The 27,968-nt window shown below is 45.5% G+C and overlaps 1 protein-coding gene across 1 annotated transcript; it reads left to right on the top strand.

Moving 5' to 3' along the window:
• Window positions 1-5,147: 5,147 nt before the first annotated feature.
• Window positions 5,148-26,836, top strand: dmgdh (dimethylglycine dehydrogenase). The gene is made up of 16 exons (XM_030742720.1): window positions 5,148-5,350; window positions 5,689-5,857; window positions 6,783-6,881; window positions 6,963-7,127; window positions 7,402-7,606; window positions 14,863-15,111; window positions 15,210-15,408; window positions 15,772-15,941; window positions 16,047-16,200; window positions 23,621-23,786; window positions 23,916-24,046; window positions 25,043-25,260; window positions 25,487-25,644; window positions 25,786-25,845; window positions 25,922-26,056; window positions 26,154-26,836. Exons 1-16 carry the CDS (start codon window positions 5,229-5,231, stop codon window positions 26,364-26,366), a joined length of 2,613 nt encoding a protein of 870 aa, XP_030598580.1. The 5' UTR covers window positions 5,148-5,228; the 3' UTR covers window positions 26,367-26,836.
• Window positions 26,837-27,968: the final 1,132 nt, after the last annotated feature.

Here is a 27,968-nt window from a genome sequence, read left to right as displayed (position 1 = left end):
TAAGAGCACCCTCACCGAAAAGAGCAACTCCAGACCACAGGAAGAAAAGTATGCTGCTACTACTGCATTTGGGTTCTCCACAATTGTCTTTACAAAAGAATCTGATCATAAAACGAACCTGGCAGAGATACAGAGACAGAGACAGATGTTGGCCCGTCCCCCAATCCAGAATAGCAGTCGTTATTCTCCTGGAGGAAATTCTCTGGGTTTCTCTAGCCTTTAACCAGCCCTGTAGTGCTCTTCAAATACCTGGTGAGCCTTTTGTCTTTTCTCACCTTCTTAATTCACTGTCCCATGATTTTTGAGCTATAGCTGTACATGTATGCCACTGTCCACTCCTGCATAGCTTATCTGATCAGCTCATTGACAGGAGTTCCCTTACGCTGAGGCACAACCAGAAATCTGCTTCTCCTTTACCTTAAACCCAGGAGATGCAGAGGGTATTTGACCACCCTTCCCACAGACAAGATGTATCCAAACACCATCTCATCCTCTACCAGGGCAAAATTAGTGGCTGAATTTACAAAGTCTTCAGAGCCAACTGCATGACTGACTGCTGCTCATTTTCCTGCCTTATCCAAACTCCCGTCAGCGAATGAGACTGTAGACCTCTTGGTGAATCACATCTTCCTCCTTTCTATGACTCCATTAATTATTGTCTCTATGATGGGTTCTTCACCTCATAGGTCTGGAAGGCATTGCATTTGTCCCTGTGAGTCACACACACATTCTGTCTTCTTGTTATCAACCTCACTTTAGCAGCCGAGAGCAAGTTAACCAGGAGATTGAGACTGCCCTCTGATAATCCTCCTACCTGCAGTTCTCAGCTACCCTGCACGCACACCATCCTGCCTAATGCCTCCTCAAGTATGTCTCCTTTTTTTTCCTTTCTTAGTTACCCACCTCCCTCATTCTCTGTACAGGGCCCAGAATTAGCTGTTCTTTCAGCTAAACCTATATACACTGTTGCCATAAGCACAGGAAATGAGCCTGCACCCTCCTCAGGTCCTCTACCAGAATCCAGAATCAAGCTTAATTGCTTGTAGTTTCTACCTCAACACGCTGCCATTTGTGTTTTACCACTCCAACATATAACCTCTTCAATCTGCAGCATTGCTTCTCCCTCCTTCGCTCATCTCTGAGCTCACCTGCCCAGCTTTTCTCATCTCACTCAACTTGCTTCGCTGCCTGTAAATTCTTCAAATACAAATACACCTTTATCCTTCAGATGCTCTCTCGAGTCTGTGAACTGTACTCAGGTACTTCAAATATGCCAAAAGCTTAACAGAATATTACCTTTGTGTCTCTAAAGCAAATACTACAAACTTATTTATTCACAATGCTAAAGCCAAACTACACAAAAATGTAGAGAAACTAACACCTTAATCCAGCTCACCATCACCAGCCAAGACCAACACAAGAGTCAAGGAGCCCAAGCACCCAGTGGAATGTTGAGCTGAGTGGGGCAGTGAAGGCTTGCCTTGATGAAATGAGGAATAACCCACACAAAAGGAGAAATACTCCAGGAAAAAGGCATCCATATCATTTTGACTGTGTATAGACTTGTCACGACTGCTAGGCCAAGAGCAGAACCAATGAAGACACGAGGAGACTGGGGTTCTTTCCTGGTTGAAGGAGGAGGGAAGGTCAATGAGGAACAGAGGAGACAGGAGTTATCCAGCAGTCTAGGCAGGTGTCGCGAGGTTTGTTCCCAGTTCTGAGTTCCAGAGAAACTGGGATCCAGCTTGCAGGAGAAGGTTGAAGGCAATGACTGGGTTAGTGCTCTTCAGCTGTCAGGTAAGTTCTAAAGACAAAGGAATGATGGTAAACACAGGAAATTAAAATAATGAGCAGAAACTGAGGTTGAGCTTTATTACTAGAGTAGTGATGCAGAGAACCTGGCAGAGACTGGGTGAAGAAGTTGGCCCCTTTATACAGTGCTCGATGAGACTGATGGTGCACAGGTGGTCGGGCTGAAGAGCGGGAATTTCCAAACTTCGCCCCAAAGAGAAGCTTGTTTGCCATTCCGGGCTTGAGAGACGCTATCACACAACCAGTGCAGATTATGACAAGACTAACATTTAGGAGGAAAATCACATTATTGAATGGATGACTGTGATGTTTGGGGGCCACAAGCCAGTGCACTCCCACTACCGATCCCAAGTCCGGATAAATTGTTAGGGTTCGACCAGGAAGGGCATCCCGTGTAAAATCTTTGCTAACATGTGGATCATCAAGAATGACATTTTCCATACTGGACTGGTCAGAGCCTGGGTTAACAATGACTGCCTCCGGTGCTGTTGGCCAAGAGGGTGCCGGTGGAAACTACGCTGTTGCTGGTCGAAGAAAAAGAAAGAGGAACCTGCTATGATGTATGGTTTGGAGACAGCGGCACTGACAAAAAGACAGGAGGCCGAGCTGGAGGTGGCAGAGTTGAAGATGCTGAGATTTTTGTTGGGAGTGGCCAGGGTGGAAAGGATTAGAAAAGAGAGAGGGACACCTCAGGTTGAGTGTTTTGGAGACAAAGTTGGAGACGCAAGGCTCAGATGTTCTGGACATGTGAAGAGAAGAGAAAGAGAACACATTAGTCAAAGGATGTGAAATATGGATCTGCCAGGCAGGAGGAAGGAAGGAAGGAAGGAAGGAAGAAAAGGAAAATCACAAAAAAGATTCATTGATGTAGTTAAGGAGGGCATGCAGAAGGTTGGTGAGACATATGAGGATGCTTGGGATTGGGTGAGATGGAGCCAGATGATCTACTATAGTGACCTCTAAAAGGAGCAGCTGAAACAAGATGATTTAGTCAAAATCGATATATAATCTGTCTCTGATGTCTCTGTCATCTGTTGTACTGTTGAAAATTATTCTGCTACAGAAATGTGCAATTGAACTTTTTAAAATGGCATTACTACATTATGGAGCTAACCTTGAACAAATTTGGCTTAGTAAACTGATTTAGGAAAAAAAGAATTAGATACCCTGCTTTGTGTTTGTCAGCACACAGTTAGTTCTGTATCATGAGAAATCAAGCTGTCAGGAAAGTTTGCTAAATTGACCATTTTGAAACTATTATTTCACATCATTAAATGAATTGATTGAATTGAAACATTGCATAACTCTTTAAATGTGGCAGTTTATTGCATCATTATGCATTACAGATCTTAAGGATGCAAAACAATAACATTTGATTTTTTTTAACAAGAATTCTATGCCTAAAACATTCAGTCGTCATTGTTATGTTTAAATTAAAAAAAAAATTAAAAAAATCAAGAGCCTCTCAGTGGCATCAGAAGGAAAGTCGGGGGACCACTAAGACCCTCTCAACATGAATGCCTGATCAAATTTTTAAACTAGGTCATACAGTAGTTTTTGAGATATTTCAATCTACATGAAAACTGTGTATTGAATAATGTTACTATCCTGAGAAGAAAACCAGTTGTCAGTGAAGGCAGGAAGAAAGACTCTGCAAAGTAAATTGCAGTCCAAGCAGGCAGCCTTTACACTACTACAGTTTATTCTTCAGCAGCATGTGTGCTGATACGCTTCTAAGCCTGTTTTCATGCAGTACAAGTTTGTGAAATAGTTTTTGAACATGTTTAACTATCAAGTCCCAGTTCAAACCGATCTCATGAGTTAATAATTAACCCAACACCAGTGTTGCTTTGGTGTTGCTGTTTGTGTGTGCCTGTTTTTCCTCTACAAGTTTGAGGAGAGTCCAGAGCTTAACTATTGCATAAGAACACGAATGAGTTCAGGAGCGTATTTCCCTTTTGCGTTTCTGTGTTTAGAGCACTTATCAGCATCCTGTTCAGAGTTGCTGCACCGTTAAAGGCTCAAGAGCTGCTCACAGATAAATGCATGGATCGTTCAAATGGTATCTAGCTGACGTTTGCAGGTTGATTAGTTTCACACAAATAACTTCATGAAACAAACGACTGGTGCAAGGCGTTCTGTCAACCACCAGTGTTATGGGCTCGACACACGGTGAGCGACAAACGACAGCGACGAATGGGTCGCATCGCCACTGGGGTGAAACCGAACACACGGGACGCGATAGCGACGGCAGCTTTGCGAATCGCGCTCTTACGTCACTCGTCTCCAAGAAATGTGATTGGTTATGAAACTGGAGGGATTTAGACATTTTCAAAGCAGTCCGTGTCAGACACGGCAATAAAGATGAGGAGTCTGAAGATTTTATTGGAACTGACAGAAATCTTGCTGTTAAGTCTCCTCTACAAAAGAAAAAGACAACCTCGCGTTCATCCTATATTAGCACAAAAGTCCTCTCTATCCGTCTGTTTAACGTTAGTCTTGCACCAACACGTTCTCATATGGCTGCCTTTTATGTTTAACTCGATAATCACTGCGTGAAGTGTCATATAATATAGGAAAGTCAAACACAGCTAAAACGATGCTTTCCTTCCTGCTGAAAGTGGTTGCAGACTGCAGCGTGTAGCATACTCTTCGCTCATTGGTCAGTCAATGAAACTCTTGCTGATTGGTTTAGTGCCACGCGACAGCGACAAAAGTAGAACATTTTCCAACTTTGTTGTGTCGCGTCGCCTGGTCGCGTGTGCACGTCTACGTGTACGAGCTCGAAATTTCACATGCACGAACGTCGCCGGTCGCTTAGCTGGAGGAGGGCAAGTGATTGTCGCCTCATCGCACAAGCTCCATAGGAAATGAATGGAGAGCGAGCGACGTCGCTCCCCGTGTGTCGAGCCCCTTACTGTGCTGCACTATAGCGACTTAAATCAAGACGTTAGGATGCGCTGTTGGGCTGGAGCCTATCTCAGCTGCCATTGGGCGAGAGGCAGGGTTTTGGATTTTCTTAAAATATAATTTTCTTCAGTAGAGACATGAAAAAAAAGAGTCCTGCAATAATTAGAAAACCTATTAAAAAAAAAAAAAAAGGTTAGCGTGGTATGAATCCACCTACTGAGCTTTAAAAATTAATATGGACTCTTACAGAATGTCAGTGAGGATTTATCAGCAGATGAATTTAACCCTTCACAAAATTTTTCACAGCAGAATATCTGACCTACATTTTGGGGTCTCAGCACACAAAGTGTTAACCGGGTAACGCTGACTTGGTTCGGGACCTGTGGGCGTGCCAAAGCGCCTGTCAGTGCAAAAGTGTGATATTTGTGAGTGCACACGGGACCAGGGAAGGGTCATGCTTCGTGTTGCATTTGTAGTTTTTTAAACTTTAGTATTGGACTTCGGTTATGGCTCGGATATTAAACCTCATCAGCGTTCAGCTGCGCAGAGATTTGGCCGCGTGTCGAGGCGTCGCCGGCCTGCCTTTGAGAACCATCAGCTGCACTTCAAGAAAACAAGGAGGAGAGAGGTGAGATAGTTCCGTTTTATTCTGAAGAGACCCACGTTTTAAAGATGATTTCTCATGCAACCAGTTTTAGTCCGGGAAATAATCACAAATGAGGGTTTAAAATGCCATAAAACCGTTCAGTGCTGCACAGCTGATTGATTTGTGCAACAAAACTTAATGTGGCATACAAGCTTCACACAAAGCTGTTATGCTTAAAGTCAATTTAGTCTTATCTAACCTTAAACTCTCAACTTGCTGACCTCAATATATCATTATCAAGCTGTAACACTTAAAAAATAAATGGTAGGCCTAGACTATAGTTAGTTTACCTGCAGTTGCCTTGCTTCCTGTCCTTGCAGTGATGCATCTTCAGTTTTGGGGAAGAGGTGGAAGGACACTGCAGAAACTGTCATCATTGGTGGTGGGTGTGTGGGCGTCAGCTTGGCCTATCACCTGGCCAAAGCTGGGATGAAGGACGTGGTGTTGCTTGAGAAGACTGAGCTGACAGCTGGATCCACCTGGCATGCTGTAAGTCTACGAAAGTGTTAAGTCTGAAGATCCAGTTGTTGCATTTCCACACTGGTTTTCAACTGTGATTACCTTTTATTAAAAATGAAACTGCAGGTGATCAGTTTTACTACAGCCCAAAGTTGTATGGCCAGCAATCAACCACCCTAGAGTGATTGTGAGACATCTTTTCTTTCCCTTAACCATTTTAGCTCAATAGTTAAAAACAAATTAATAAAAATGACTCTCAATACGGTTTTGTAATGATAAGCATAAAATGTCCTTAGAATAATCTTCCAGCTGGCTGCAGTCTGGCTCTTCCTCAACAGTTTCACTTCGTGATGGTGTTTAGATCCACTTCTGTTTGTCATCCAGCTGTTACTCTGTTTCCACTGAGAGCACCTGTTTTTTTCAAAGTGCTTGAGGTCCTGACCCACTTACTCCTCTGCACTCTTCCTCTTCATTTAAAAGAACTCAACACTCTCATGCTATTAATAGAAATTTGACATGTCAGAGGGGAAACTCGCTCTTCAATTACTCGCCTCATTGGGGGGTAGTGCTCAAACCGATCCCAGTGGGCACACTGAGATGGATAGCTGGAGCCTAATCCAGCTATCATAGGGTGAGAGGCAGGGTACACCCTATACTAACACAGGGAGTCAGGCAGCCATTCATACTCAGTCACACCAATGAGCAAATAGAAATCACCAATTAACTCAAGGCCAGTAACTGCATGTCTTAGCTCCTATTGGACAACAGGTGATGGATACCAAAAACGGAGCTTAAAGGGTATTTCTGAACACAGCAACAATGTTGTGTTTACAACTTGTTTTTGCTGCCTCCAAGTGGCCAAAAAAAGAGAGAAAAAAACAGCTTTAAAGTGGAATTTGTGAAAGCTGTGTCTTGGCAGATGAAATTTCCAGTCATCTTAATGTTTGTATTTCAGGCTGGCTTGACAACGTATTACCATCCAGGCATCAACCTCAAGAAAATCCATTATGACAGCATTAAATTATACGAGACCCTGGAGGCTGAAACTGGGCAGGTGAGGTACCTCGCTTAGCTTTCATAGCTGTTAGATGTTGTTCATATATCTGTATGCAGTTTATATTGTCTTTCTCTGCAGGCAGTGGGCTTGCACCAGCCAGGCAGCATTCGTATTGCTTCAACACAGAGTCGGGTGGATGAAATGAAGTACCAGATGACCCGCACACATTGGCATGTGACAGAACAGTACCTGATTGGACCAGAAAAAATCCAAGAACTGTTCCCTCTGCTTAACATGGACAAGGTCTGTATGCCCTAGTGGATCAGTCATAGAGTAACTGATAGCAACATGCCATTCATTAGCTTGGTCTCTAACTTGTCTCAAATCTGCTGAATCTTTATATACCATAATCTTGCAGCAGAACTGTATCACTATGAAGAGATTGTACAGTGTGTATCTGTGCCTTGATTGGCTGGTTTTCTGTTTTTTAATTACCTGCAACTTTTAAGCCAAATAGTTTGTTTGCTTTTTTTTTTTTTTTTTAATTCATTGTCTGAAGGTTTCTGTTTAATCTTAGGTGTTGGCAGGTCTTTACACACCAGGAGACGGCCACATCGACCCTTACTCTCTGACCATGGCTCTGGCTGCTGGAGCTCGTATGCACAGTGCCCAGATTTATAATCATGCCCCGGTGACCGGCCTCAAGACCACGTCTGATGGCAAGTGGAACGTCCAGACATCTCATGGAACGATTCGGGCAAACCGCGTTGTCAACACAGCAGGTGAACATTCATATCCTGCATACACATCTACCAGCAGAGATCACAGGAGCTGTGATCCACATAGTTTAGATGGTAAACATTGTATACAAACTGAAAAGGAAAGAGTGCAAGGGAATAAGTACAGTCCACAATATCCACAATGCAAATGTAACTGTGTTGAAGTTGAGATTTTTCTTCTGTCTCAACTTTCACGTGGTAGAAACGCAAGAAAAATGTAACTCAGGTGGACCAGTGACTGAAGGAGTATTAAAACACTGTATTCAAGTTCAAGTACTGTTACATTACTGACATATTACTCAACTACCAATAAAAATACTGCTGTTAAAATGTTTAAGCAAAAGTATTCTCATTAGAAACGACTGCTAGTATTCATGAAGTTTACAGAAAAACTAGGTTTTGTGCTGTCAGTTGAAAGGAGAGATCCACATTGCAGCAAAAGATCTAGGAATGTTGACTTCTGATTAAAAATAATAGTCCAGTGTAACTATCCAGTGAAATTTCCAGATGAATTTAATTCTTGGACTCTACTACAGTACCTCTGCATGACTCATAGTTCAAAATAATAATTATTTATTTTATATTGTGCCTTATTGCAGCTCCTCAGTTTATCTTCTATCTGAAATAAGTTGCTTTATTTGATTGCCTCGGAAGCACAGGTGGGCGGGGCTTCTGTGCTCACAGCCAGTTATGTGTGTGTGAATTAACCATATGAGAGAGATATCCCCCTCTCAATGAAAACATGAAGAGTAAGAAAAAATCCTGTTTCTTTAAGCCTGGCCTTTCTGAAGCTCACTTTGTTCTAATTGGCTGCCCCTCAACAGTCACAAAAGAAGAACCTCTTGTAAACAGGATGGTTTGATCAACGTGTGTGTGTGTGTGTGTGTGTGTGTGTGTGTATGTGTGTCAGAAGATAAGGAAAATCATAAGTGAGTAATAAGTAAATATATGTATATTGTATCTGGGTTTATAACAACATAATGAAAGTTATCAGGAGTCTTGTTGGCAGAGGATGACTTGGCTTTGGATAATTTTATGCAAGAAAAAATATTATAATATATATTATAATATATCCAGGTTTATTGCACTTTTTATACAAAGCCAGCAATATTCATATTCATGTGCCTCAAGCACTACACAGTTTAACCCCCATCCCAGCAGGTTTAGACCTGCTGGGATGGGGGTTAAACTGTTTGTTTTAGAAATGGGCGGGGCACTGTGAAATGAAAGTTGTATATCAAGTTTCTTTAAGGTTGAAATACTGAAGCATGTGTGTGTTAGTAAAAGAAGAAGAGACCTTATTTACACATTTTTTTGGTTTTGTTTTGGGTTTTTTTGTGGGAAAAATAGAGATGTTACATTTCAGAGTACAGTAAATACTCTGGTAGGAGACCTTTGCCTGTCCAGACCACTGCTTACAAAGTTCAGGAAAGAGAGTTTTTGGTCTGAACTGGGTCATACCAGTTCTGGGGGGGATTTTGTTGGCTGTGACTCCTCGCTGCTGTTGCTTGTTTTTCTGGCAAAGGTTGAAAAATGTGCTTCACTCCCTTTCTACTGTCTGTCCTCCCTGTGGACGATGTTGTGTAACTTACAGAATACATAAATCATGGATATACTGCATTTCATTAGTCGCCCTTTTTTATGTAATGTAAAATAGACTTAGAAACAGATGGCAAATGAGAGAGCAATTGTAGTCAAACCACCAAAAAATAAATTTAAAGATATGCATGTGTTCTTGTTCATGGAACATAAAGCTGAAAATGGCAAAGAACCAGCAGCAGAGCAAATGTTTCACTGCTTCAATAACATGTTCTTCCTTTCATATTTTCTTTAAACTGGTTAAATCCAGTTATGTTGAGGCCCTGCTGGCATTTTGCCCTCACTGCAATTGCCAGTCTGAACAGGGCAGCAGTTCAGATTTCATCCAATCTTGAAGCAGCAGCACATGTACTCCTCCTCCTCGTGACATGCAGTCTGAAGCTTTTCTCTGTTGCGGTGCTGCTGCTCCTTGTTGTGTGCAGGCACTTTGAGTTTGTGGTTTAACTGGGCTGATCTAATTCATATCTCCAGTATAGATCTCACGTGTTTGTTTACAGGCATCTAACAATGAGCGAAGTTAACATCATTCAAATTTATTGTGTTAAGTTCTTTTTTTGTTTTTTTTTTTGTTTTTTTGTGGGTCTTGAGGTTCTTCTGCTTCATGGGCAGTCTCACGAGGGAAGAAACATCTTTACATTCTCAAACTTCACAGCAAACATCTGCTTCCCCATGTCACCTTTATGCTAAATAGACTCACTGCTGAAAGTGTACAGTAGTCTGCACTGCAAGTCCTCCTCTCATTAAAGGAACCTCCTGATCAAACAAGGCCCAATTGAGGTCAAAGGTCATGATTGCCCTATATGTAACTCTATAGGATTGTTTTCTGCACATCAGCTGTGTGAAGCAAATGTGGGAGGCGATGTTTTGATTGTTTTGAGTGTTTTCCAGCCTTTTCTGTCTGTAGCACCAGAGTCCATTCATCATGTAAAATACGTGATGCTTGATGCTTTTTCTTTTCCAGCCGTTTTGTTGTTTTTGTTTGTTTGTTTTGTTTAAAAAGAAGAAGCTTCCTCCTGGTAACCAAACAAGCCATAACAGAACAGTCCTTTTCTAACTGTAATATCATTAACATTAACATTTAACATGCTAACTGAGGCCTATAGAGTCTACGATATAACTTTTGGATTTTGTGCAGTTTCTGTGAGTGTTCCACAGTCTGACCTTGTGGTAAATTTACTGAAACGTTCACTCCTGGGAAGATTGTGGCATTGTGTTAACACATCCCTGGATGTTCCAGACCAGCAAACTGACAGAACTGTATAGAGGTGCTCACACTTGCTGATGATCAATTAAGTGCATTTGATGAGCAGCACCTGGCTGCTACTTACCCTCTTAATTTCTATAGAAGCAGTACTTAGTTTTTCACAGGACTGCATAGAGTTCTGTAAAAAATGTGTGTGTGTGTGTGTGTGTGTGTGTGTGTGTGTGTGTGTGTGTGTGTGTGTGTGTGTGTGTGTGTGTGTGTGTGTGTGTGTGTGTGTGTGTGTGTGTGTGTGTGTAGGCAATCCTGCATTATGTTATTGTCCTTTACATTTAACTAATTATTTAAACCATAGTCTGTTACCTCTGGTATATCTTAGAACTATTCTGACCATTTAATGCACAATAATTGTAGCTGTTTATAACTAACTATTTCAAGCATTTAAGCTGGGTTAACTATTATTCATTTTAAACTATTTCATTATTATTTTTGGCTAACCTGAATCCCTCTGCTTGCTTCCTGACTTGCTTCCACAGCAGGTTTTCCTTTCATTTGTGCACCACGTGATGTTCAGGAGTTTTAGCTAACTTTTTTAAAACTGAGTTTTTCTATTGTTTTTTCCAATAACCCAGTTAACTAGCAGTACTACCTGAACTATAAATATTCTAAATATTGTAGGAAATCATTGATTTAGCCTGTGATTTTAGAGCAAACTGATCTGACTATTATAAGTCTTACAGATGCAGCAAGACTTTTTTTGTTTTTAAAGGTTGTCTTTGTTTGGCTTCTTTACTCCATTAGCTTTTACTGCATAACTCAACCCTGTGTACAGACATGGTAAACATGCACCTTGCAGCTCAGCACTTACAATTCCAGGGTGGGGCCCTATTAAGATATTGTGTGTATGCAGCCCCAACGTGTAACCAACCATAGGATAAAACTGACTTTAAATAGACTGTGCAAGGTTAATCTGCTGCAGACTTGCATGCAGGTACATAGATTAACATAATTTGAAATACAAACACTTCTGAAGAGGTGCTGATAAGAGTGTGTTGCAACACACTGCTGAAGATAGCTGGGATCAACAGGTTTTAGTACTCACATTTTCTCTGGCTTCACCCACAACATCTGGCACACAACTGTCTTGCTTTTACTTGTCCCAGTATATTTGTTTTCTGGCTATTAATTTATAAACCAGGTTATGCTCTACTTCAGGAGTATCCAAATTTATTTTTAACAGAATGATAGTAAATGAAACTGTACACATATATTCTAGTAAGCACCTTTAGCCTAATATTGTAAGTTAAGGTCACTATACCTCTCCATTAATTGCCACCTTATCGTGTTCCAGGGATCCCAAGAGCTATGTTGTCCAGTGTTTGTCCATAATAAACGCCATGTTTGAACAGGTTGGTGTCTGTCATGGTGGCAATCCCCGAACCACATGGTGCACACTAGAGGTGAAGGGAGCCATCAAGCTGAAGGAGGAGTCCTATCAGGCTTGGTTAGCCTGTGGGGCTTTGAGGGCAGCTAATGGGTACCGTCAAAACTCGTGGGATGTGGGAGGAGTTCGGTGAGGCCATGGAAAAAGACTTTCAGACTACCTCAACGCGATTCTGGCAAACCATTAGACTCAAGAGGGGAAAGCGGTGCTCTACTTACATGATATATAATGTGGGTGGGGCACTGCTGACTTCAGCTGAGGATATAATCAGATGGTGGCAGGAATACTACCTCCTTAATCCAACTGACATGCCTTCTGTACAGGAAGCAGAGTCTGGGGACAAGAGGGACAACTCACTCATGACATGGGATGAGGTCACTGAGGTAGCTAAACAAGACTTTGGTGGCAGGGCCCTTGAGGTGGATAAAATTTACGCTAAATTCTGATGTTGTAGGGCTGCCTTGGTTTACACGTTGCATGGACATCTGGGGTGGTGCCTCTGAACTGGCAGACTGGGGTGGTGTTTCACATCGTCAACTGGATTGGGGTCATAGCTGTAGTGATGTGGATGCTATAAGTGTAAAAGCAAAGTTGTTGATTTATTGGTCGCTCTACGTCCTTACCCTCACCTATGGTCATGAGCTTTGGGTAGTGGCCTCTCCCTTAGAGATAGGGTGAAGAGTGCAGCCGTCCGAGAGGGGCTCAGAGTAAAACCGCTATTCCTCCACAGTGAAAGGAGTCAGCTGAGGTGGTTCAGGCTTGTGAGCGCCTCCTGGGTGAGGTGTTTCAGGCATTTCTTACCAGGAGGAGCCCCCAAGGTAGACCCGGGACACACTGGAGAGATTATATCTCTGGGCTGGCCTGGGAATGCCTCTGTGTTCCCCCGAATAAGCTGGAGGAGGTGGTTGGGCTGCTGCCCCCACAACCCAGCCCCAGGTAAGCGGAAGAAGATGGAAGGATGAAGGTAAGTGTGTGGCACATCAACATGAAGATGGAATACTAAGAGAAAAACTGCTCTTTTATATAATGTACAGCTATGAACCCTGGGGTTAACTGCTGTTTCATGTTTAGTGTCTTTTCAAACCATGTGATTTAAGAATGTTACTTGTGTTTCCTATTTGAGTTCATCAGGTTTCTTTGCTTTTTTCTTTTTTCAGCTTATAAATGCTGTAATGCTCAGACATTAGATTAGTGATAGGACTTTTGAACTAGCTCCTCGTAGTTGATATTACATTTGTGCTATCTTATTTACTCTTAACTCATTTTTATGCCTGCCATGTATCTGTGCATCTGTCTTGGTGGTTGTTTGGATATGTCTTTGTATACACTTTCATGTTTGCATTGCTGTGTCTGGGATATGAAATTTTTAAATCACAACCTTTAACACTCCCTGCCAGTGACAAAATATTCCAAGAATCAGGGCATAGGAGTTGATTGGGAACAATATGCTCCAGGCAATCAGCTGGCTCTTCAGGACTTGTCTCACTCTCTGCAGATATCTGGGAGATGCAGCTTTCCTAGTGGCCTCTTCATGGTTCTCATTTGCCTGTGGGCTTCCAAGATGCATATGGCTATCCTCAGTGTCTGCAATGTTGCCTTCTGGTAGTGCATTCCCCTTAGTTCTGACTATCTTCCCTTTTTTGTTACCATCTGACTATACTTCTCCAGTCTGAATGACATTTTGACATTTCTGTGTTGTTGCTGTAGATCCTAGTGGTGTGGATCAGTGAATCACTGTCTTGTTCATAGAGGAGGTGGCTGATGTTTGCTCCATTCCGTAGTCGGTATCTGTAGCCAGTCTTGTTAGTGATCCGGCTGAAGGGATTCAGGCCTGTAAAGACAGAGTATCTACTTGGTAAATCCCACACTTGATGGTGACTTGTACAATTGGCGTGAAGTTGGCCCCTAGTATTAGTTTCCACATCCCCACTGAATTCTTGGTGAATATAGTTCTATAGTCAATGGTTTTCTTGTAGTCAATCCAGAAGGTGCACAGGTTGGTAAGTCTGGTCTTATAGTCTTGAGTGACTGTGCTATCTGCCAATAGCTGGTATTTTGCTCCTCTGGTGTCTTCTCCATTAACAGCTGGTTCATTTGTGCTGCCAGGTGCTCATGGAGTGCAATTAGCTTCCTTAGCCAATAGGTGTGAATCACATCAGTTCCTGGTGCTGTCCACCTTCATATTTGAGAATCTTTCCTCTTTACCTTCCCTGTCTGCCACTGTGATGGTTACCGTTCATGTCTTGACATCAGTGGCATTGATCTCCTCCTGTGGCCAGCTTATTATTCCAGCTGGGTGTCGGATGACCAGTAGGTCCATTGTATTGATGGCTTGGATTTTATTCCTACCATTGAACTGGCTTCTCAGCAGCTGTCTTACCTCCTGGAGTTATTTGACTGTGGCTGACCTTCATGCCTCTTTAACCCAGGTACTTGTAGCTGCCCTGGATATCTGCTATTCTCCCTTCTGGTTGCTCTACCCCTTCTGTCCTGATCATCTTTCTTCTCTTTGCAACCATGTGGCCAAACTTATCCAGTCTGAATAACATCCCGTTATTCTCACTGTAGATCCTGGTGAGGTGGATCAGTGAGTCAATGTCTCGCTCACTCCTGGCATACAGCTTGATGTACAGGGGGTGGTTGCTAGTTACTCTACTTCTGAATCTTTATCCATATCCACTCATAGTGATGGGCTGACCTAAGAGGTTGTGGCCTACGCAGAACAGCAGTGGGGACCGTGCATCACCTTATAACCTTGGTATAAAGTTATAAGGTATAAGATGCACTAAGGTGAGAGAGAGAGTTACCCCCTGTTTTCTGCCTTTATGTGGTATTTATGTTTTCATTTAACACTTAGCGAGAATGTTGCATCTCTTAATGGCCTCTGAGCGAATACTTATGCTTACAGATTTATTTATTTATTTTTTGAAAAATCTATTTGGAGATAGAGATCCAACTTTCTGTTGGATGAGTTTACATTGTCAGCTAAATTGACAATATCTCATTGTTTTTGAGGTTTCTGGGCCCGGGAGGTGGGCAAGATGATTGGGTTGGAGCACCCTACCATTCCAGTGCATCACCAGTATGTAGTAACAGCCACAATACCAGAGGTGAAGGCTCTGAAGAAGGAGCTGGCAGTCATCAGGGACCTGGAGGCCTCTTATTACCTGCGTCAGGAAAGAGATGGCCTGCTGTTTGGCCCATATGAGAAGATGGAAAAGATGGTGTTACAGGACTCCTGGGTGAGAGATGGAGTACCACCAGGTCTGTCTGCCACAGATTAAGATTTGTGAATCCAAAATTTTTCTACAAAGTTTTGCACTTCCTGTGCATTACTGTTTCTATCTGCCTGTGTGCTTCAGGTTTTGGTAAGGAGCTGTTTGAGTCTGACCTGGACAGGATAATGGAGCATGTTGAGATGGCCATGGAGATGGTCCCTGTGCTGAAGAAAGCTGACATCATTAACATTGTTTCTGGACCAATCACATACACCCCTGACCTGCTGCCTATGGTTGGACCACACTACGGAGTTCGCAACTATTGGACGGCAATTGGCTTTGGGTGTGTGTTTAGTCAGGTGGTGCTGAACTGTGAGGTGCACCTCATCTGTCTTTGATACTCCTAAGAGGTGAAAGGGACAGATGTAGGCAGGTTTTTTGTTTGTTTTTTAAAGCAACAAAATTTAGCTCATTTAGATTGGGATTTTAGCTAGCATAACAACATGATCAGCAGTTGCAGCTGCTCCTGAACATCTGACTCACAGAGATGATACACATATTTTTTAGATACAGTATGACTTATACCTCTAGAAGACTTTGATTTTCTTTGATAGCCTTTGAAAAGCTGTTATTTTTTTCCCACATTACGTCAAAAGTGAGAGTGCTGATCCATGATACTTGAAGCACTGACTTAATATTTGTTAAGGTATGGAATTATTCATGCTGGTGGCGTGGGCAAGTTCCTGAGTGACTGGATCATGAATGGAGAACCTCCCTACGACCTGATTGAATGTGACCCCAACCGCTATGGCAAGTGGACTGATGTACCCTTTATGTGTGCCAAAGCTCGAGAATCCTATGGCTTCAACAATGTAGGTAAGAAGAACACTGGACAGTCGCTCAGCATTTGTGGAACAAAACCTTCTATCATGCTGTTACTAAAAGTCTGCTGCGTCCTCTTCATCCTGTTGGTCACTACAGTTGGTTACCCCAAGGAGGAGCGTTTCGCTGGTCGGCCAACCTGCCGAACTAGTGGTGTTTATGAGCTGCTGAAAGACAAAGGATCTATGGGCTTTCATGCTGGCTGGGAGCAACCTCACTGGTTCTACAAACCTGGAGACGACATTGGATACAAGTAAAGTTTCTCTCTAAATTTCTAATAGCGTCTTTGTTGCTTGATTGGGAAGCTCCACACTGCAAAATTTTTTCACTTAAATAATAAGTAATTTCCAGTCACTGTACATTACAGCACCACATCCACCACCCTCCAAGCCCTTTGAGTTAGTGCAGATACAAGCTCACCCCAGATCATCTAACAGTCCCTCTAACTCTAAGTATTAGCACAAAGCAACCATTTAAAAGCCACTCTGAAAAAAATAGAACAGCTGCTAATGTTCAAGAACATATGGCGCAGATGCACATGTGGGGTCCAAGTGTCTTACAAAACCACGTGCTGCTTTCTTGAGCCTTTGAATTGTGCCAGACCTCAAGCATATCCAGTTGGCCCTCTTGGCTGCTGTATACTTTGCTTCTCCTGTGACATGGTTGTTTTAGTTTATACAAATATAAAAGCTGTGGTTATAATCTTGCAATACAGCTTTTCCTACCCAGTATTTCACAATAATATATATTTTTAGGCATGCTAACACCAGTGTTGGTCAGTACTTCTTCCATTTTGGTCCAAATTGAATAGTTGGAGTGAAAATTTGTACAGGCACTGTGTTTTCTGAGGATTAATCCTATAGACTTTGGTGATTCCCTTACCACTCATCTAGAACCCGACCAATCAGCCCAGCTGATCCAAACAGTTGGGCAGAGTGTAAACGAGTAAATAAATAACTACACATGGCGAATGTTAGGGAAATCTGTTTATTTTATGTTTTTATATTGGATTTTTAAATTGCCAAACATCATGTTGGTATCAGTGTATATTGCTCTCTAGTGCTAACGTGAGGTTGTCATTTTATTTTTATTTCTGTTTGAAATATAATTTTTGGAATTTGGTACAAATATCTGTTTCCATCCAGGTATTCATTTTCCTGAACCATTTTCCAAACAGTCTCAGCTTTGCCTCTCTACCTTTGTCTTCAATCTGCTCAACCGGAGTGCTTTGGAAACAAATCCTGTCCATCCTGGTCACTCCCAACCTCATCACTAGCTTGCTGTCCTCATACATGTTCTGCTCCGGCCTCGCATACTACTCTGCCCTGAATTTTGTGGCCATTCTTCCAGAAGTGCATTTGTGAGGTCAGACACTGATGTTGGACGAGAAGGCCTGGCTCACTGTCTTCACTCTAATTCATCCCAAAGGTCTTCTATTGGGTTGAGGGCAGGACTCTGTGCAGGCCAGTTAAGTTCACACTAAACTCACTCATCCATGTCTTTATGGACTTGCTTCGTGCACTGGTGTGCAGTCATGTTGGAACAGGAAGGGGCCATCCCCAAACTGTTCCCACAAAGTTGGGAGCGTGAAATTGTCCAAAATTGTCCTTTCACTGGAACTAAGGGGCCGAGCCCAGCTCCTGAAAAACAACCCCACACCATAATCCCCCCTCCACCAAACTTTACACTTGGCACAGTGCAGTCAGACAAGTATCGTTCTCCTGGCAACCACCAAACCCAAGCTCATCCATCGGATTGCCAGATGTGATTCGTCACTTCAGAGAACACGTTTCCACCGCTCTTCAGTGCATCGCTGTGCAGGAATTAAATCTGCTGGATTATCTTCTTTACCACAATACTTCATGTGATTGTAATAATATTACAAAACAAAATTAGGTCTACCTCTAGTATTTTATCCATATTATTATCTGTATTAATCCCAAATAGATGTATTCTCATAACAGTTGCTTTTTGACAAGGTATTGACAGTCATGCATTCTTTAGCTTTTTAGATATGAGGAGGTGGTGGTGTGGCAGAACTCCTTCATTTTATAACATACATAAATGTCATTGAAGCCCTTATCTCACTGAACTGTTTTTCCAATGGTCAGAGGTAAATAAAAGACTACATGTGTCATGGCCGGGGAGGAAACAGGCGAGGAATGGCTGACACAAAGGACTCCGGAAGTCAGCGTAACTTAAAAGGGATTTATTTCAACGGGAAAAAACAATACAAAAACCGTTCAGAAGGGAGACGAAGGGGAACCACAGGGAGCACAGGAACACACGGGCACACAACATCAACGACGCAACAGAGAACAAAACAAAACTGAGGGCTTAAGTACACACTGGGTAATCAGGGCAAGAGGAAACAGCAGGGAACAACAGGTGAGGCAAATGAAACTAATTACACAGGGGAAGCAAAGCTGAACACAAAGCACAGGAAAACCAGACTGTCAAAATAAACAGGAAGTGACAAACCAAGAAACATACTGACTAAACACAGGGAACAGGCACAGACTCAGGACAGAGACGCAGACATATCACAACACTAGGAAATAAACTAACACAAAACGCTGGGCCAACGGCCCAGGACATGACAGTACCCCCCCCTCAAAGGCCGGCCCCCGACGGCCAAAACCAGAAAACAAAACCAGACAAGGGCGGGAGGCGGGGGACCAGGAGGGAGGGCCCGAAACAAAAACAAAGACAGGGAGCAAAACAGAAATCACAGGGCGTGAACAAAACAAATCAAACCCGTACAGGAAGAAAACAAAAACACAGGACCAGAACAAAAGGCGACGGCACAAGGCCGGAGACAGTCCAAAACAGGGGGTCGAAACAAGGAACAGTCCAGGAGCTATGACAAAACAAAAACAGCAGGGGAAAAAACAGTCCACAGTTCAGGGGAGTCAGTGGGAAATCCAAAACAAAAAACACACAGTTCAGGAGGCCGCAGAGGCCAAGGGGCCACAAAGCAAAGTCCCAACGAGGGAGGCCGACCGCGCTCCCAGCGGCGGCGGCGGCGAGGACGAGAAGGAATCACTGGAGGCCGACCGCGCTCCCAGCGGCGGCGGCGACGAGGACGAGAAGGAATCACTGGAGGCCGACCGCGCTCCCAGCGGCGGCGGCGACGACGAGGAGGAGTCACTGGAGGCCGACCGCGCTCCCAGCGGCGGCGGCGACGACGAGGAGGAGTCACTGGAGGCCGACCGCGCTCCCAGCGGCGGCGGCGACGAGGAGGGGTCACTGGAGGCCGACCGCGGGGCATGCGGCGGCGGCGACGGGGAGCAGACACTGGAGGCCGACCGCGGGGCATGCGGCGGTGGAGACGGGCGACCCCGGGCTCTGGTGGGGAACCCTCGGGCGACGTGGAGCGCTCGGACTGAGCAGAGACCCCCACCGGCTCGGACTGAGCGGGGCCCTCAGGCGCGGGGCGCTCGGACTGAGCGGGACCCCCTGGCTCGGACTGAGCGGAGACCCCCATCGGCTCGGACTGAGCGGGACCCCCTGGCGCGGAGCGCTCGGACTGAGCGGAGACCCCCATCGGCTCGGACTGAGCGGGACCCTCTGGCGCGGAGCGCTCGGACTGAGCGGGACCCTCTGGCGCGGAGCGCTCGGACTGAGCGGAGACCCCCATCGGCTCGGACTGAGCGGAGACCCCCATCGGCTCGGACTGAGCGGGACCCTCTGGCGCGGAGCGCTCGGACTGAGCGGGACCCCCTGGCGCGGAGCGCTCGGACTGAGCGGAGACCCCCATCGGCTCGGACTGAGCGGAGACCCCCATCGGCTCGGACTGAGCGGGACCCCCTGGCGGCTCGGACTGAGCGGGACTCTCCGGATGCTCGACCACTGGATGCGCAGGCTGGGGCTGCTTTGCAAGGCATAGTGCGGGTGAGTCTAACGGTGAGGATGATGGCGACATGGGAGTTAACTGGGACTCGGACTCAGAGACCAGAGACTCAACAGCAGTCGACGGGAGAGACCGGGGCTGAGACAAAGAAGCTGAGTGCGTGGGAGCTGACCCTGGGGAAGCTGAGTGCGTGGGAGCTGACCCTGGGGAAGCTGAGTGCGTGGGAGCTGACCCTGGGGAAGCTGAGTGCGTGGGAGCTGACCCTGGGGAAGCTGAGTGCGTGGGAGCTGACCCTGGGGAAGCTGAGTGCGTGGGAGCTGACCCTGGGGAAGCTGAGTGCGTGGGAGCTGACCCTGGGGAAGCTGAGTGCGTGGGAGCTGACCCTGGGGAAGCTGAGTGCGTGGGAGCTGACCCTGGGGAAGCTGAGTGCGTGGGAGCTGACCCTGGGGAAGCTGAGTGCGTGGGAGCTGACCCTGGGGAAGCTGAGTGCGTGGGAGCTGACCCTGGGGAAGCTGAGTGCGTGGAAGCAGGCCGGGAGACGACTGGCTGCGTGGAAGCAGGCCGGGAGACGACTGGCTGCGTGGAAGCAGGCCGGGAGACGACTGGCTGCGTGGAAGCAGGCCGGGAGACGACTGGCTGCGTGGAAGCAGGCCGGGAGACGACTGGCTGCGTGGAAGCAGGCCGGGAGACGACTGGCTGCGTGGAAGCAGGCCGGGAGACGACTGGCTGCGTGGAAGCAGGCCGGGAGACGACTGGCTGCGTGGAAGCAGGCCGGGAGACGACTGGCTGCGTGGAAGCAGGCCGGGAGACGACTGGCTGCGTGGAAGCAGGCCGGGAGACGACTGGCTGCGTGGAAGCAGGCCGGGAGACGACTGGCTGCGTGGAAGCAGGCCGGGAGACGACTGGCTGCGTGGAAGCAGGCCGGGAGACGACTGGCTGCGTGGAAGCAGGCCGGGAGACGACTGGCTGCGTGGAAGCAGGCCGGGAGACGACTGGCTGCGTGGAAGCAGGCCAGGAACTAGCTGACACTGGGGACCGAGGAAGAGCTACTGGAACTGACTGAGAGTGGAGTGGACAGGGAGCGACAGGGGCTGGGGCTGACTGAGTGCTAGGGGGAGCGACAGGAGCTGGGGCTGACTGAGTGCTAGGGAGAGCGACAGGGGCTGGAGCAGACTGAGTGCTAGGGAGAGCGACAGGGGCTGGAGCAGACTGAGTGCGAGACAGCGCTGCTGGCTGCGTGGGAGCAGCCTGAGGGCTAGGGAGATCTGGCTGCGTGGAAACAGAGAGGTGAGAGCTAGCTGACACTGGGGCCTGAAAGGGAGCTGACTGAGAGGGCACTAAAACAGCTGACACGGGGAACCGAGGGAGAGTTACTGGAGCTGACTGAAGGCGAGGGAGAGCGACTGGAGCTAGAGCTGACTGAGACCCTGCTGCTGCAGCTAACACAGAAAACCGATGCGAAGGCTTGGACCTGGTTGCCCCCACCCGCGGAACAGGAACGGGTGCAGAGGTCAGCCCGTCCGTGGCTGCCCCCACCCGCGGAACAGGAACGGGTGCAGAGGTCAGCCCGTCCGTGGCTGCCCCCACCCGCGGAACAGGAACGGGTGCAGAGGTCAGCCCGTCCGTGGCTGCCCCCACCCGCGGAACAGGAACGGGTGCAGAGGTCAGCCCGTCCGTGGCTGCCCCCACCCGCGGAACAGGAACGGGTGCAGAGGTCAGCCCGTCCGTGGCTGCCCCCACCCGCGGAACAGGAACGGGTGCAGAGGTCAGCCCGTCCGTGGCTGCCCCCACCCGCGGAACAGGTACGGGTGCAGAGGTCAGCCCGTCCGTGGCTGCCCCCACCCGCGGAACAGGTACGGGTGCAGGGGGAGCTGGAGCCAAGGGAGCGGGAGCAGGGTGAGCAGAGGGAGCTGGAGCTAACTGAGGGGTCTGAGACTGCGACTGAGGAGGAGCTGGAGCTACAGCTGACTGGGAACACTGCGACTGAGGAGGAGCTGGAGCTACAGCTGACTCGGAACACTGCGACTGAGGAGGAGCTGGAGCTACAGCTGACTGGGAACACTGCGACTGAGGAGGAGCTGGAGCTACAGCTGACTGGGAACACTGCGACTGAGGAGGAGCTGGAGCTACAGCTGACTGGGAACACTGCGACTGAGGAGGAGCTGGAGCTACAGCTGACTGGGAACACTGCGACTGAGGAGGAGCCGGAGCTGGAGCTGACTGGGAACACTGCGACTGAGGAGGAGCCGGAGCTGGAGCTGACACTGGAGGAGCTGACACTGGAGGAGCTGACACTGGAGGAGCTGACACTGGAGGAGCTGACACTGGAGGAGCTGACACTGGAGGACCTGACACTGGAGGAACTGACACTGGAGGAACTGACAGAGTGCTAGGGTGAACAGACATTAGGGAAACCGACTGAAGGCTAGAGGGGCCTGAGTACGTCAAAACTGGCCGCGTGGAAGCAGCCTGAGGCACAGCTGACTGGGGAGACTGAGACTGAGCCACAGCTGACACCGGGCACTGAGAATGCGCTGACACTGGGCACTGAGAATGCGCTGACACTGGGGACTGAGAATGAGCTGACACTGGGGACTGAGAATGAGCTGACACTGGGGACTGCTGTAGGTGAAGGGTGGAGGTTAAGAAATCCTGCACTAACCCATGCAGAGAGCCAAATAACCAAGGGTAATCATCGACTAACCCTTGCAGCTGGGCCGTGAGCTGTTGCTGTTCCTGCTCACATGGGTCAGCCAGAAGGTCCATAACCAGTGAATCCACCCAACGGATAATGGTCTGCTTTGCCACCTCAGGGAGGGGAAAGGCAGGGGGGTGACGGGAATAATTGTCCGCAGGCATAGTAGCGTTGAAGCCAGTGTTACTCACGGAAACGGAGGATTGGGTGTGAAGTGGTGAAGCGGTCCGCGGCGTTATACCGCTCGGGTCTCGGGGTGCCTTCCGCCGTTGCTGCCGGGAACTCCCTCTCCTCCGCGGCTGCCGAGGAAGGGAGGGATCAGCGAAAGGGGAGGCAGGTGAGTGACGATGACGGGGACTGTTCAAAGACGCCGGGCCCCCCAGCGCTAGACGAGTGCCGTCGAAAAAATTGGAGCCGGAGGGGGTTTTGTAATGGTTGCGTCGTTCTGTCATGGCCGGGGAGGAAACAGGCGAGGAATGGCTGACACAAAGGACTCCGGAAGTCAGCGTAACTTAAAAGGGATTTATTTCAACGGGAAAAAACAATACAAAAACCGTTCAGAAGGGAGACGAAGGGGAACCACAGGGAGCACAGGAACACACGGGCACACAACATCAACGACGCAACAGAGAACAAAACAAAACTGAGGGCTTAAGTACACACTGGGTAATCAGGGCAAGAGGAAACAGCAGGGAACAACAGGTGAGGCAAATGAAACTAATTACACAGGGGAAGCAAAGCTGAACACAAAGCACAGGAAAACCAGACTGTCAAAATAAACAGGAAGTGACAAACCAAGAAACATACTGACTAAACACAGGGAACAGGCACAGACTCAGGACAGAGACGCAGACATATCACAACACTAGGAAATAAACTAACACAAAACGCTGGGCCAACGGCCCAGGACATGACAACATGGATACAATTTTTAGTCAATTCTGGCAAGACCTGCTTTAAAAGAGTGTTTAGTTTGCTCCAGAATAAGCTTTAAAAGGCTTTTTAGCAATAACAAAGGATACTTCATCTTTTTTTTGGCAAATTTAAAAAAGTAATGAAAGAAGTGAATTTCTACTCATTAACATCTCAGAAATAAAGAGTTTGTGGATTTTGTTCTGTGCTCAGGCCCAGCTTCCAACGCACAAACTGGTTCGGACCGGTTGGCAGAGAGTGCAGGCTGGTGATGGAGAAGGTGGGAGTGATAGATCTGACACCTTTTGGCAAGTTTGTAGTGAAGGGGAAGGACTCGCATAAGCTGCTGGATCACCTGTTTGCTAACACCATGCCCAAGGTGGAGTACTTAAGCTAAATTGTTCAGCTCTTAAAAGTGATGATTCTGGTGTCACACAAATCCAGTGCACTGCTACGCAAATGGTCCTGACCACACAGCTCTCTCTGACTCTGGAACCTGTATTTTCAGGTGGGCATGACCAACATTAGCCACATGCTGACTCCCACTGGGAAAGTCTTTGCTGAGGTTACCATCACTCAGCTGGCGCCAGGAGAGTTCCTGCTCATCACAGGCTCAGGCTCGGAGCTACATGACCTCAGGTGAAATACGTCAAGCCCTTTACACTTGCACAACCTCACTCGAAGTCAGCCATAGTTGACTTAGCAGTAATAACTGTCCTTGACAGCTTTTTTTTTTTTTTTTTTTTGAGCTTGGGAGTCTTTAAAATTTAATTACTTGTATTGTTTAAATGATTTCCTCAGTGTTACTCAAATAAATAAGATGTTTTCTTTAATAGCATAAAAAAACAGAGAGCTCTGTGTTAATGCTGACACTTTTGATTTTCCATGTTAATATTTTTCTTTCTTTGGCTTGGGTCTTAATACAGCAATACCCATGAATCCCAGTTACGGTATAGAGGTGCCTTAGATATGATTTAACTTCCTGCCCTTCATTACTATATATATAAGTAAGACATTGAGAACTAATTATTAAATTAAGTGACTAATAATCAAATTCAAATAACTGTACAACTCCATGAATTCATTTCTCTGGAGCATTGCATTTGCTGCATTCATAAGAGTTTTGATGCAGCGTTTTCCTGCAGCTTAATCGAACTGAATCATCGCAGCATATCTAAAACGCCACACACATTGATTTAGACATACAGTATTTAAGTGCCTGCACAGAGCTCATACTGTTAGCAGTTAAGCAAACACTCCTTTTGCTCCGTCTCATACACCCATGTCACCGCTGAGTCTCAAGCTGTGCTCACCGTCTGATTTCTGCTGCAGAAACTTAAAACCTTTCAGCAGCTGTTAACACAACGCCCCTCCAACTCCTCCAATCCCGAGGCAGCATATTATACCATTTATCTTCATTGCTTTACGGTAGCCAACTCTCTACCACAGTTTTAAAAAGGCCATTAAATTTATTTAGTCATATAGCGACCTCTAGTTGTCACCAGTTTACATATTCGCGAGGCACATAAAATACATTTGTCAAATAAGCTGCAATGTATCAAATGTACAACATGTAGAGATGCTAATGATACAGTATTAATGTCTCTTTGCTTTACGGATTTGAACCTGATACAGGTGGATAGAAACACAAGCTGCACAAGGCGGATATGACGTTGACATTACCAACGTGACTGAAAACATAGGTGTGCTGGGCATCGCAGGACCAAACTCTCGCCAAGTTCTCCAGAAGCTGACAAACGAGGATATGAGTGACGCCGGATTTAAGTTTCTCCACTGCAAGCTCATCCAGCTTGCCGGCAAGCCTGTCCGGGCCATCAGGATCTCCTACACCGGTAGTGCATGCAGTCTAACAGGGCGATTCCTTAATTGTTTCTCTTAAAATAAATTAAGATATTCTACCAGAGCAGAAAGCTTGCATCAGGAGATGAGCTAAACCCAAAAGATGAGGAAGAAACTCAAAAACATGACTTGAATGAGAGTGTGAAATCATATGCTAGTGACATAGTTTTCAGTGCTGAGTATCAACACACTCTGAGGTGTGAGTGTTTTTTTGTCTAGGTGAGCTTGGCTGGGAGCTGTACATTGACCAGAAGGACATGGCAGCTGTGTACCGGGCCACGATGGAAGCAGGAAAAGATGAGGGCATTGACAATTTCGGCACCTATGCAATGGCCTCCCTCCGCCTGGAGAAGGGCTTCAGAGGCTGGGGAGCTGAGGTACATACACAACTTATTACTTATTAACAGTTGCTTAAATGTGAAGCATATCCTATTACACCCACCTTTACAAAGTGAAGTTCCAGTTCATTGTTTTTACAGTTCCATTATGTAGCATAACTGATGTTTTGATCTTTACAGATGAACTGTGACACGAACCCTCTGGAGGCAGGACTGGATTATTTCATTAAACTTAACAAGGTAACATTGTTTCCTGCATGTGTTCACATTTCCTCTTTGACTGGGAACAACAGTGTTTGTGTCTGCGTTCCTCCAGCCTGCTGACTTCATTGGCAAAGCAGCCCTTCAGGAGATCAAAGCCAAGGGCCTGAAGAGGAAGCTGTCCTACATCGCCATGAACACAGATGACGTCGACCCCGAAGGCAACGAAACTGTCTGGTACAACGGCAAGGTTAGCGACAGCAGAAAAGCAGAACATGATTTCCAGTGTAGCTGGGGGAGTTTGTGCTCATTCATGCTATGCTGGTGTCCCTTGGTCTTCTCTTCAGGTGGTTGGCAACACAACATCTGGAGCCTACAGCTACTGCAGCCAGAAGAGCCTGGCATTCGCCTACCTACCTCTGGAGTTAAGCACTTTGGGCCAGAAGGTGGAGGTGGAACTGCTTGGGAAGAAGTACTCCGCCACCGTCATCCAAGAGCCCTTAATCCACACTGAGCCCACGCGGACCAGGCTGCAGAAAAAAGCTCAGAGCAAAGCGTAAGCGCAGACTGTCCTCGATCAGTTTCCCACCAGTGAATGAAGAACAAATCCTACTGTGAATCATAAACAAGAGTCAGGGCGGAAAAGAAAACCGCGTGTGGTCGACGTCCTGAATTGCTTGTGTCCACGTCTGTGGCCAGTTCAGGACAACTCGCATTCTAACAAAGTCTGAAACAGATGTGTGAAAGCTAAACAGTCTTACAAACCGGAGCTGTTTTGTTGGGAGAGTAATTTCCTTTTTTGTAATTCCATGAATGCTTGTCAAATGTTTACAAGTCACCTGTTTTCTCTCTTAAAGGTGTCGATTGAAGTCCTGCCTTATGTGCTTTAAAAAAAAAAAAAATCAATATGATTGTGTCAGTGGAACAAAATTTATACTAATAACCAAAAGAGTGTTTGCAAACGTGTGGGCAAATATTTTTTCTATAAATGTAATTAAATTGGTCTACATTGATGTGTTGATAATTAAAGCGTTACACTCACCGTGTTCTCACTCCTCTTCCATTCAGTAATTTACACACAGTCAGCTCTGTATGTTATGTTTAGGAACTATACAGTAATAATACAATACTATTATGCATACATAATAAAAGTATATCATAGTAAAGCATATAATATAAAGTAAAAGCACAATAAATAATTTTAACAGTGGTAATGGCTTTTTATATAGTGGCTCCATTGTGTAGTGATTTTCACAAGTGAAAATTCCTCAGTTTAAGGAGGAGACACTAGTCTCTCTGGGGATGTGTCAGGAAGGGCAAAAAAAAAAAGAAAAAAATCCTGCCCACTCAAACATGTGGGACTACCTGCTCTGGTCACCCCTTGTGACAAGGGAGCAGCTGAAAGTGGCTTCTAACAGATTTCATATACCTGATGTATTCTAATGCTAAATTATGCTTGACATAACACTAGTCATTAATTACAATGCAACTGCAGAATAACTCATTTAAAATTTTGCAGAAATTGTAAAAAAACAAACAAAAAAGTTTTCATAACTTTCCAGAGGTGAGATTTACTATACTTATTTTTTTTCTGATCTACAGTCAAATAACCAAAATAAAGTGATGTAGAACAGAGAAAATGTGATTATATTTAAATATATGTAGAAACTGCTGGTCAGCATATATAAAATAAACAGTGTTTATAAGCCAAAATTATCAGATAGATTATAAAATTTACTAAAAAGTACAAATAGGTAGATTTTAGACACATTCAATCCAAAGATTTTCATGACTCTTTTCTAGAAAAGAAGGGCTTTTTGATTAAAAAAATAATTTCCCTCACCCTGTAGGTGGTCTTTGTTTGTCCTCCACACTCGGGTCCTCTACCAGAGGCCTGGTGTGAGTGTGTATGTATGTGTATGTATGTATGTGTGTATATATATATATATATATATATATATATATATATATATATATATATATATATATATATATATATATATATATATATACTAAAAGCTTTCTACATTGATTGAAACAAATATAAAATTAGTTTTTAACATATGAACCAATAAACAACAAATATAATAATATAAAAGTGCAATCTTAATTCAACAAAGTTCTTATCTTAATTAAAGCTAACAGTTTATTGTTTATACAAA

The sequence above is a fragment of the Archocentrus centrarchus genome, chromosome 12 (assembly GCF_007364275.1).
Source record: "Archocentrus centrarchus isolate MPI-CPG fArcCen1 chromosome 12, fArcCen1, whole genome shotgun sequence".
Taxonomy (NCBI): Eukaryota; Metazoa; Chordata; class Actinopteri; order Cichliformes; family Cichlidae; genus Archocentrus; species Archocentrus centrarchus.
This window is presented reverse-complemented; position numbering and strand designations above follow the sequence as displayed.

Excerpts from the sequence above, each read along its gene's own strand:
- dmgdh (XM_030742720.1), top strand. The coding sequence starts at position 5,229 with ATGGCTCGGATATTAAACCTCATCAGCGTTCAGCTGCGCAGAGATTTG. Across the intron at positions 15,409-15,771 it reads TGGACGGCAATTGGCTTTGG|GTATGGAATTATTCATGCTG; the intron begins GTGTGTGTTTAG and ends ATATTTGTTAAG. Across the intron at positions 25,645-25,785 it reads TCAGAGGCTGGGGAGCTGAG|ATGAACTGTGACACGAACCC; the intron begins GTACATACACAA and ends TGATCTTTACAG.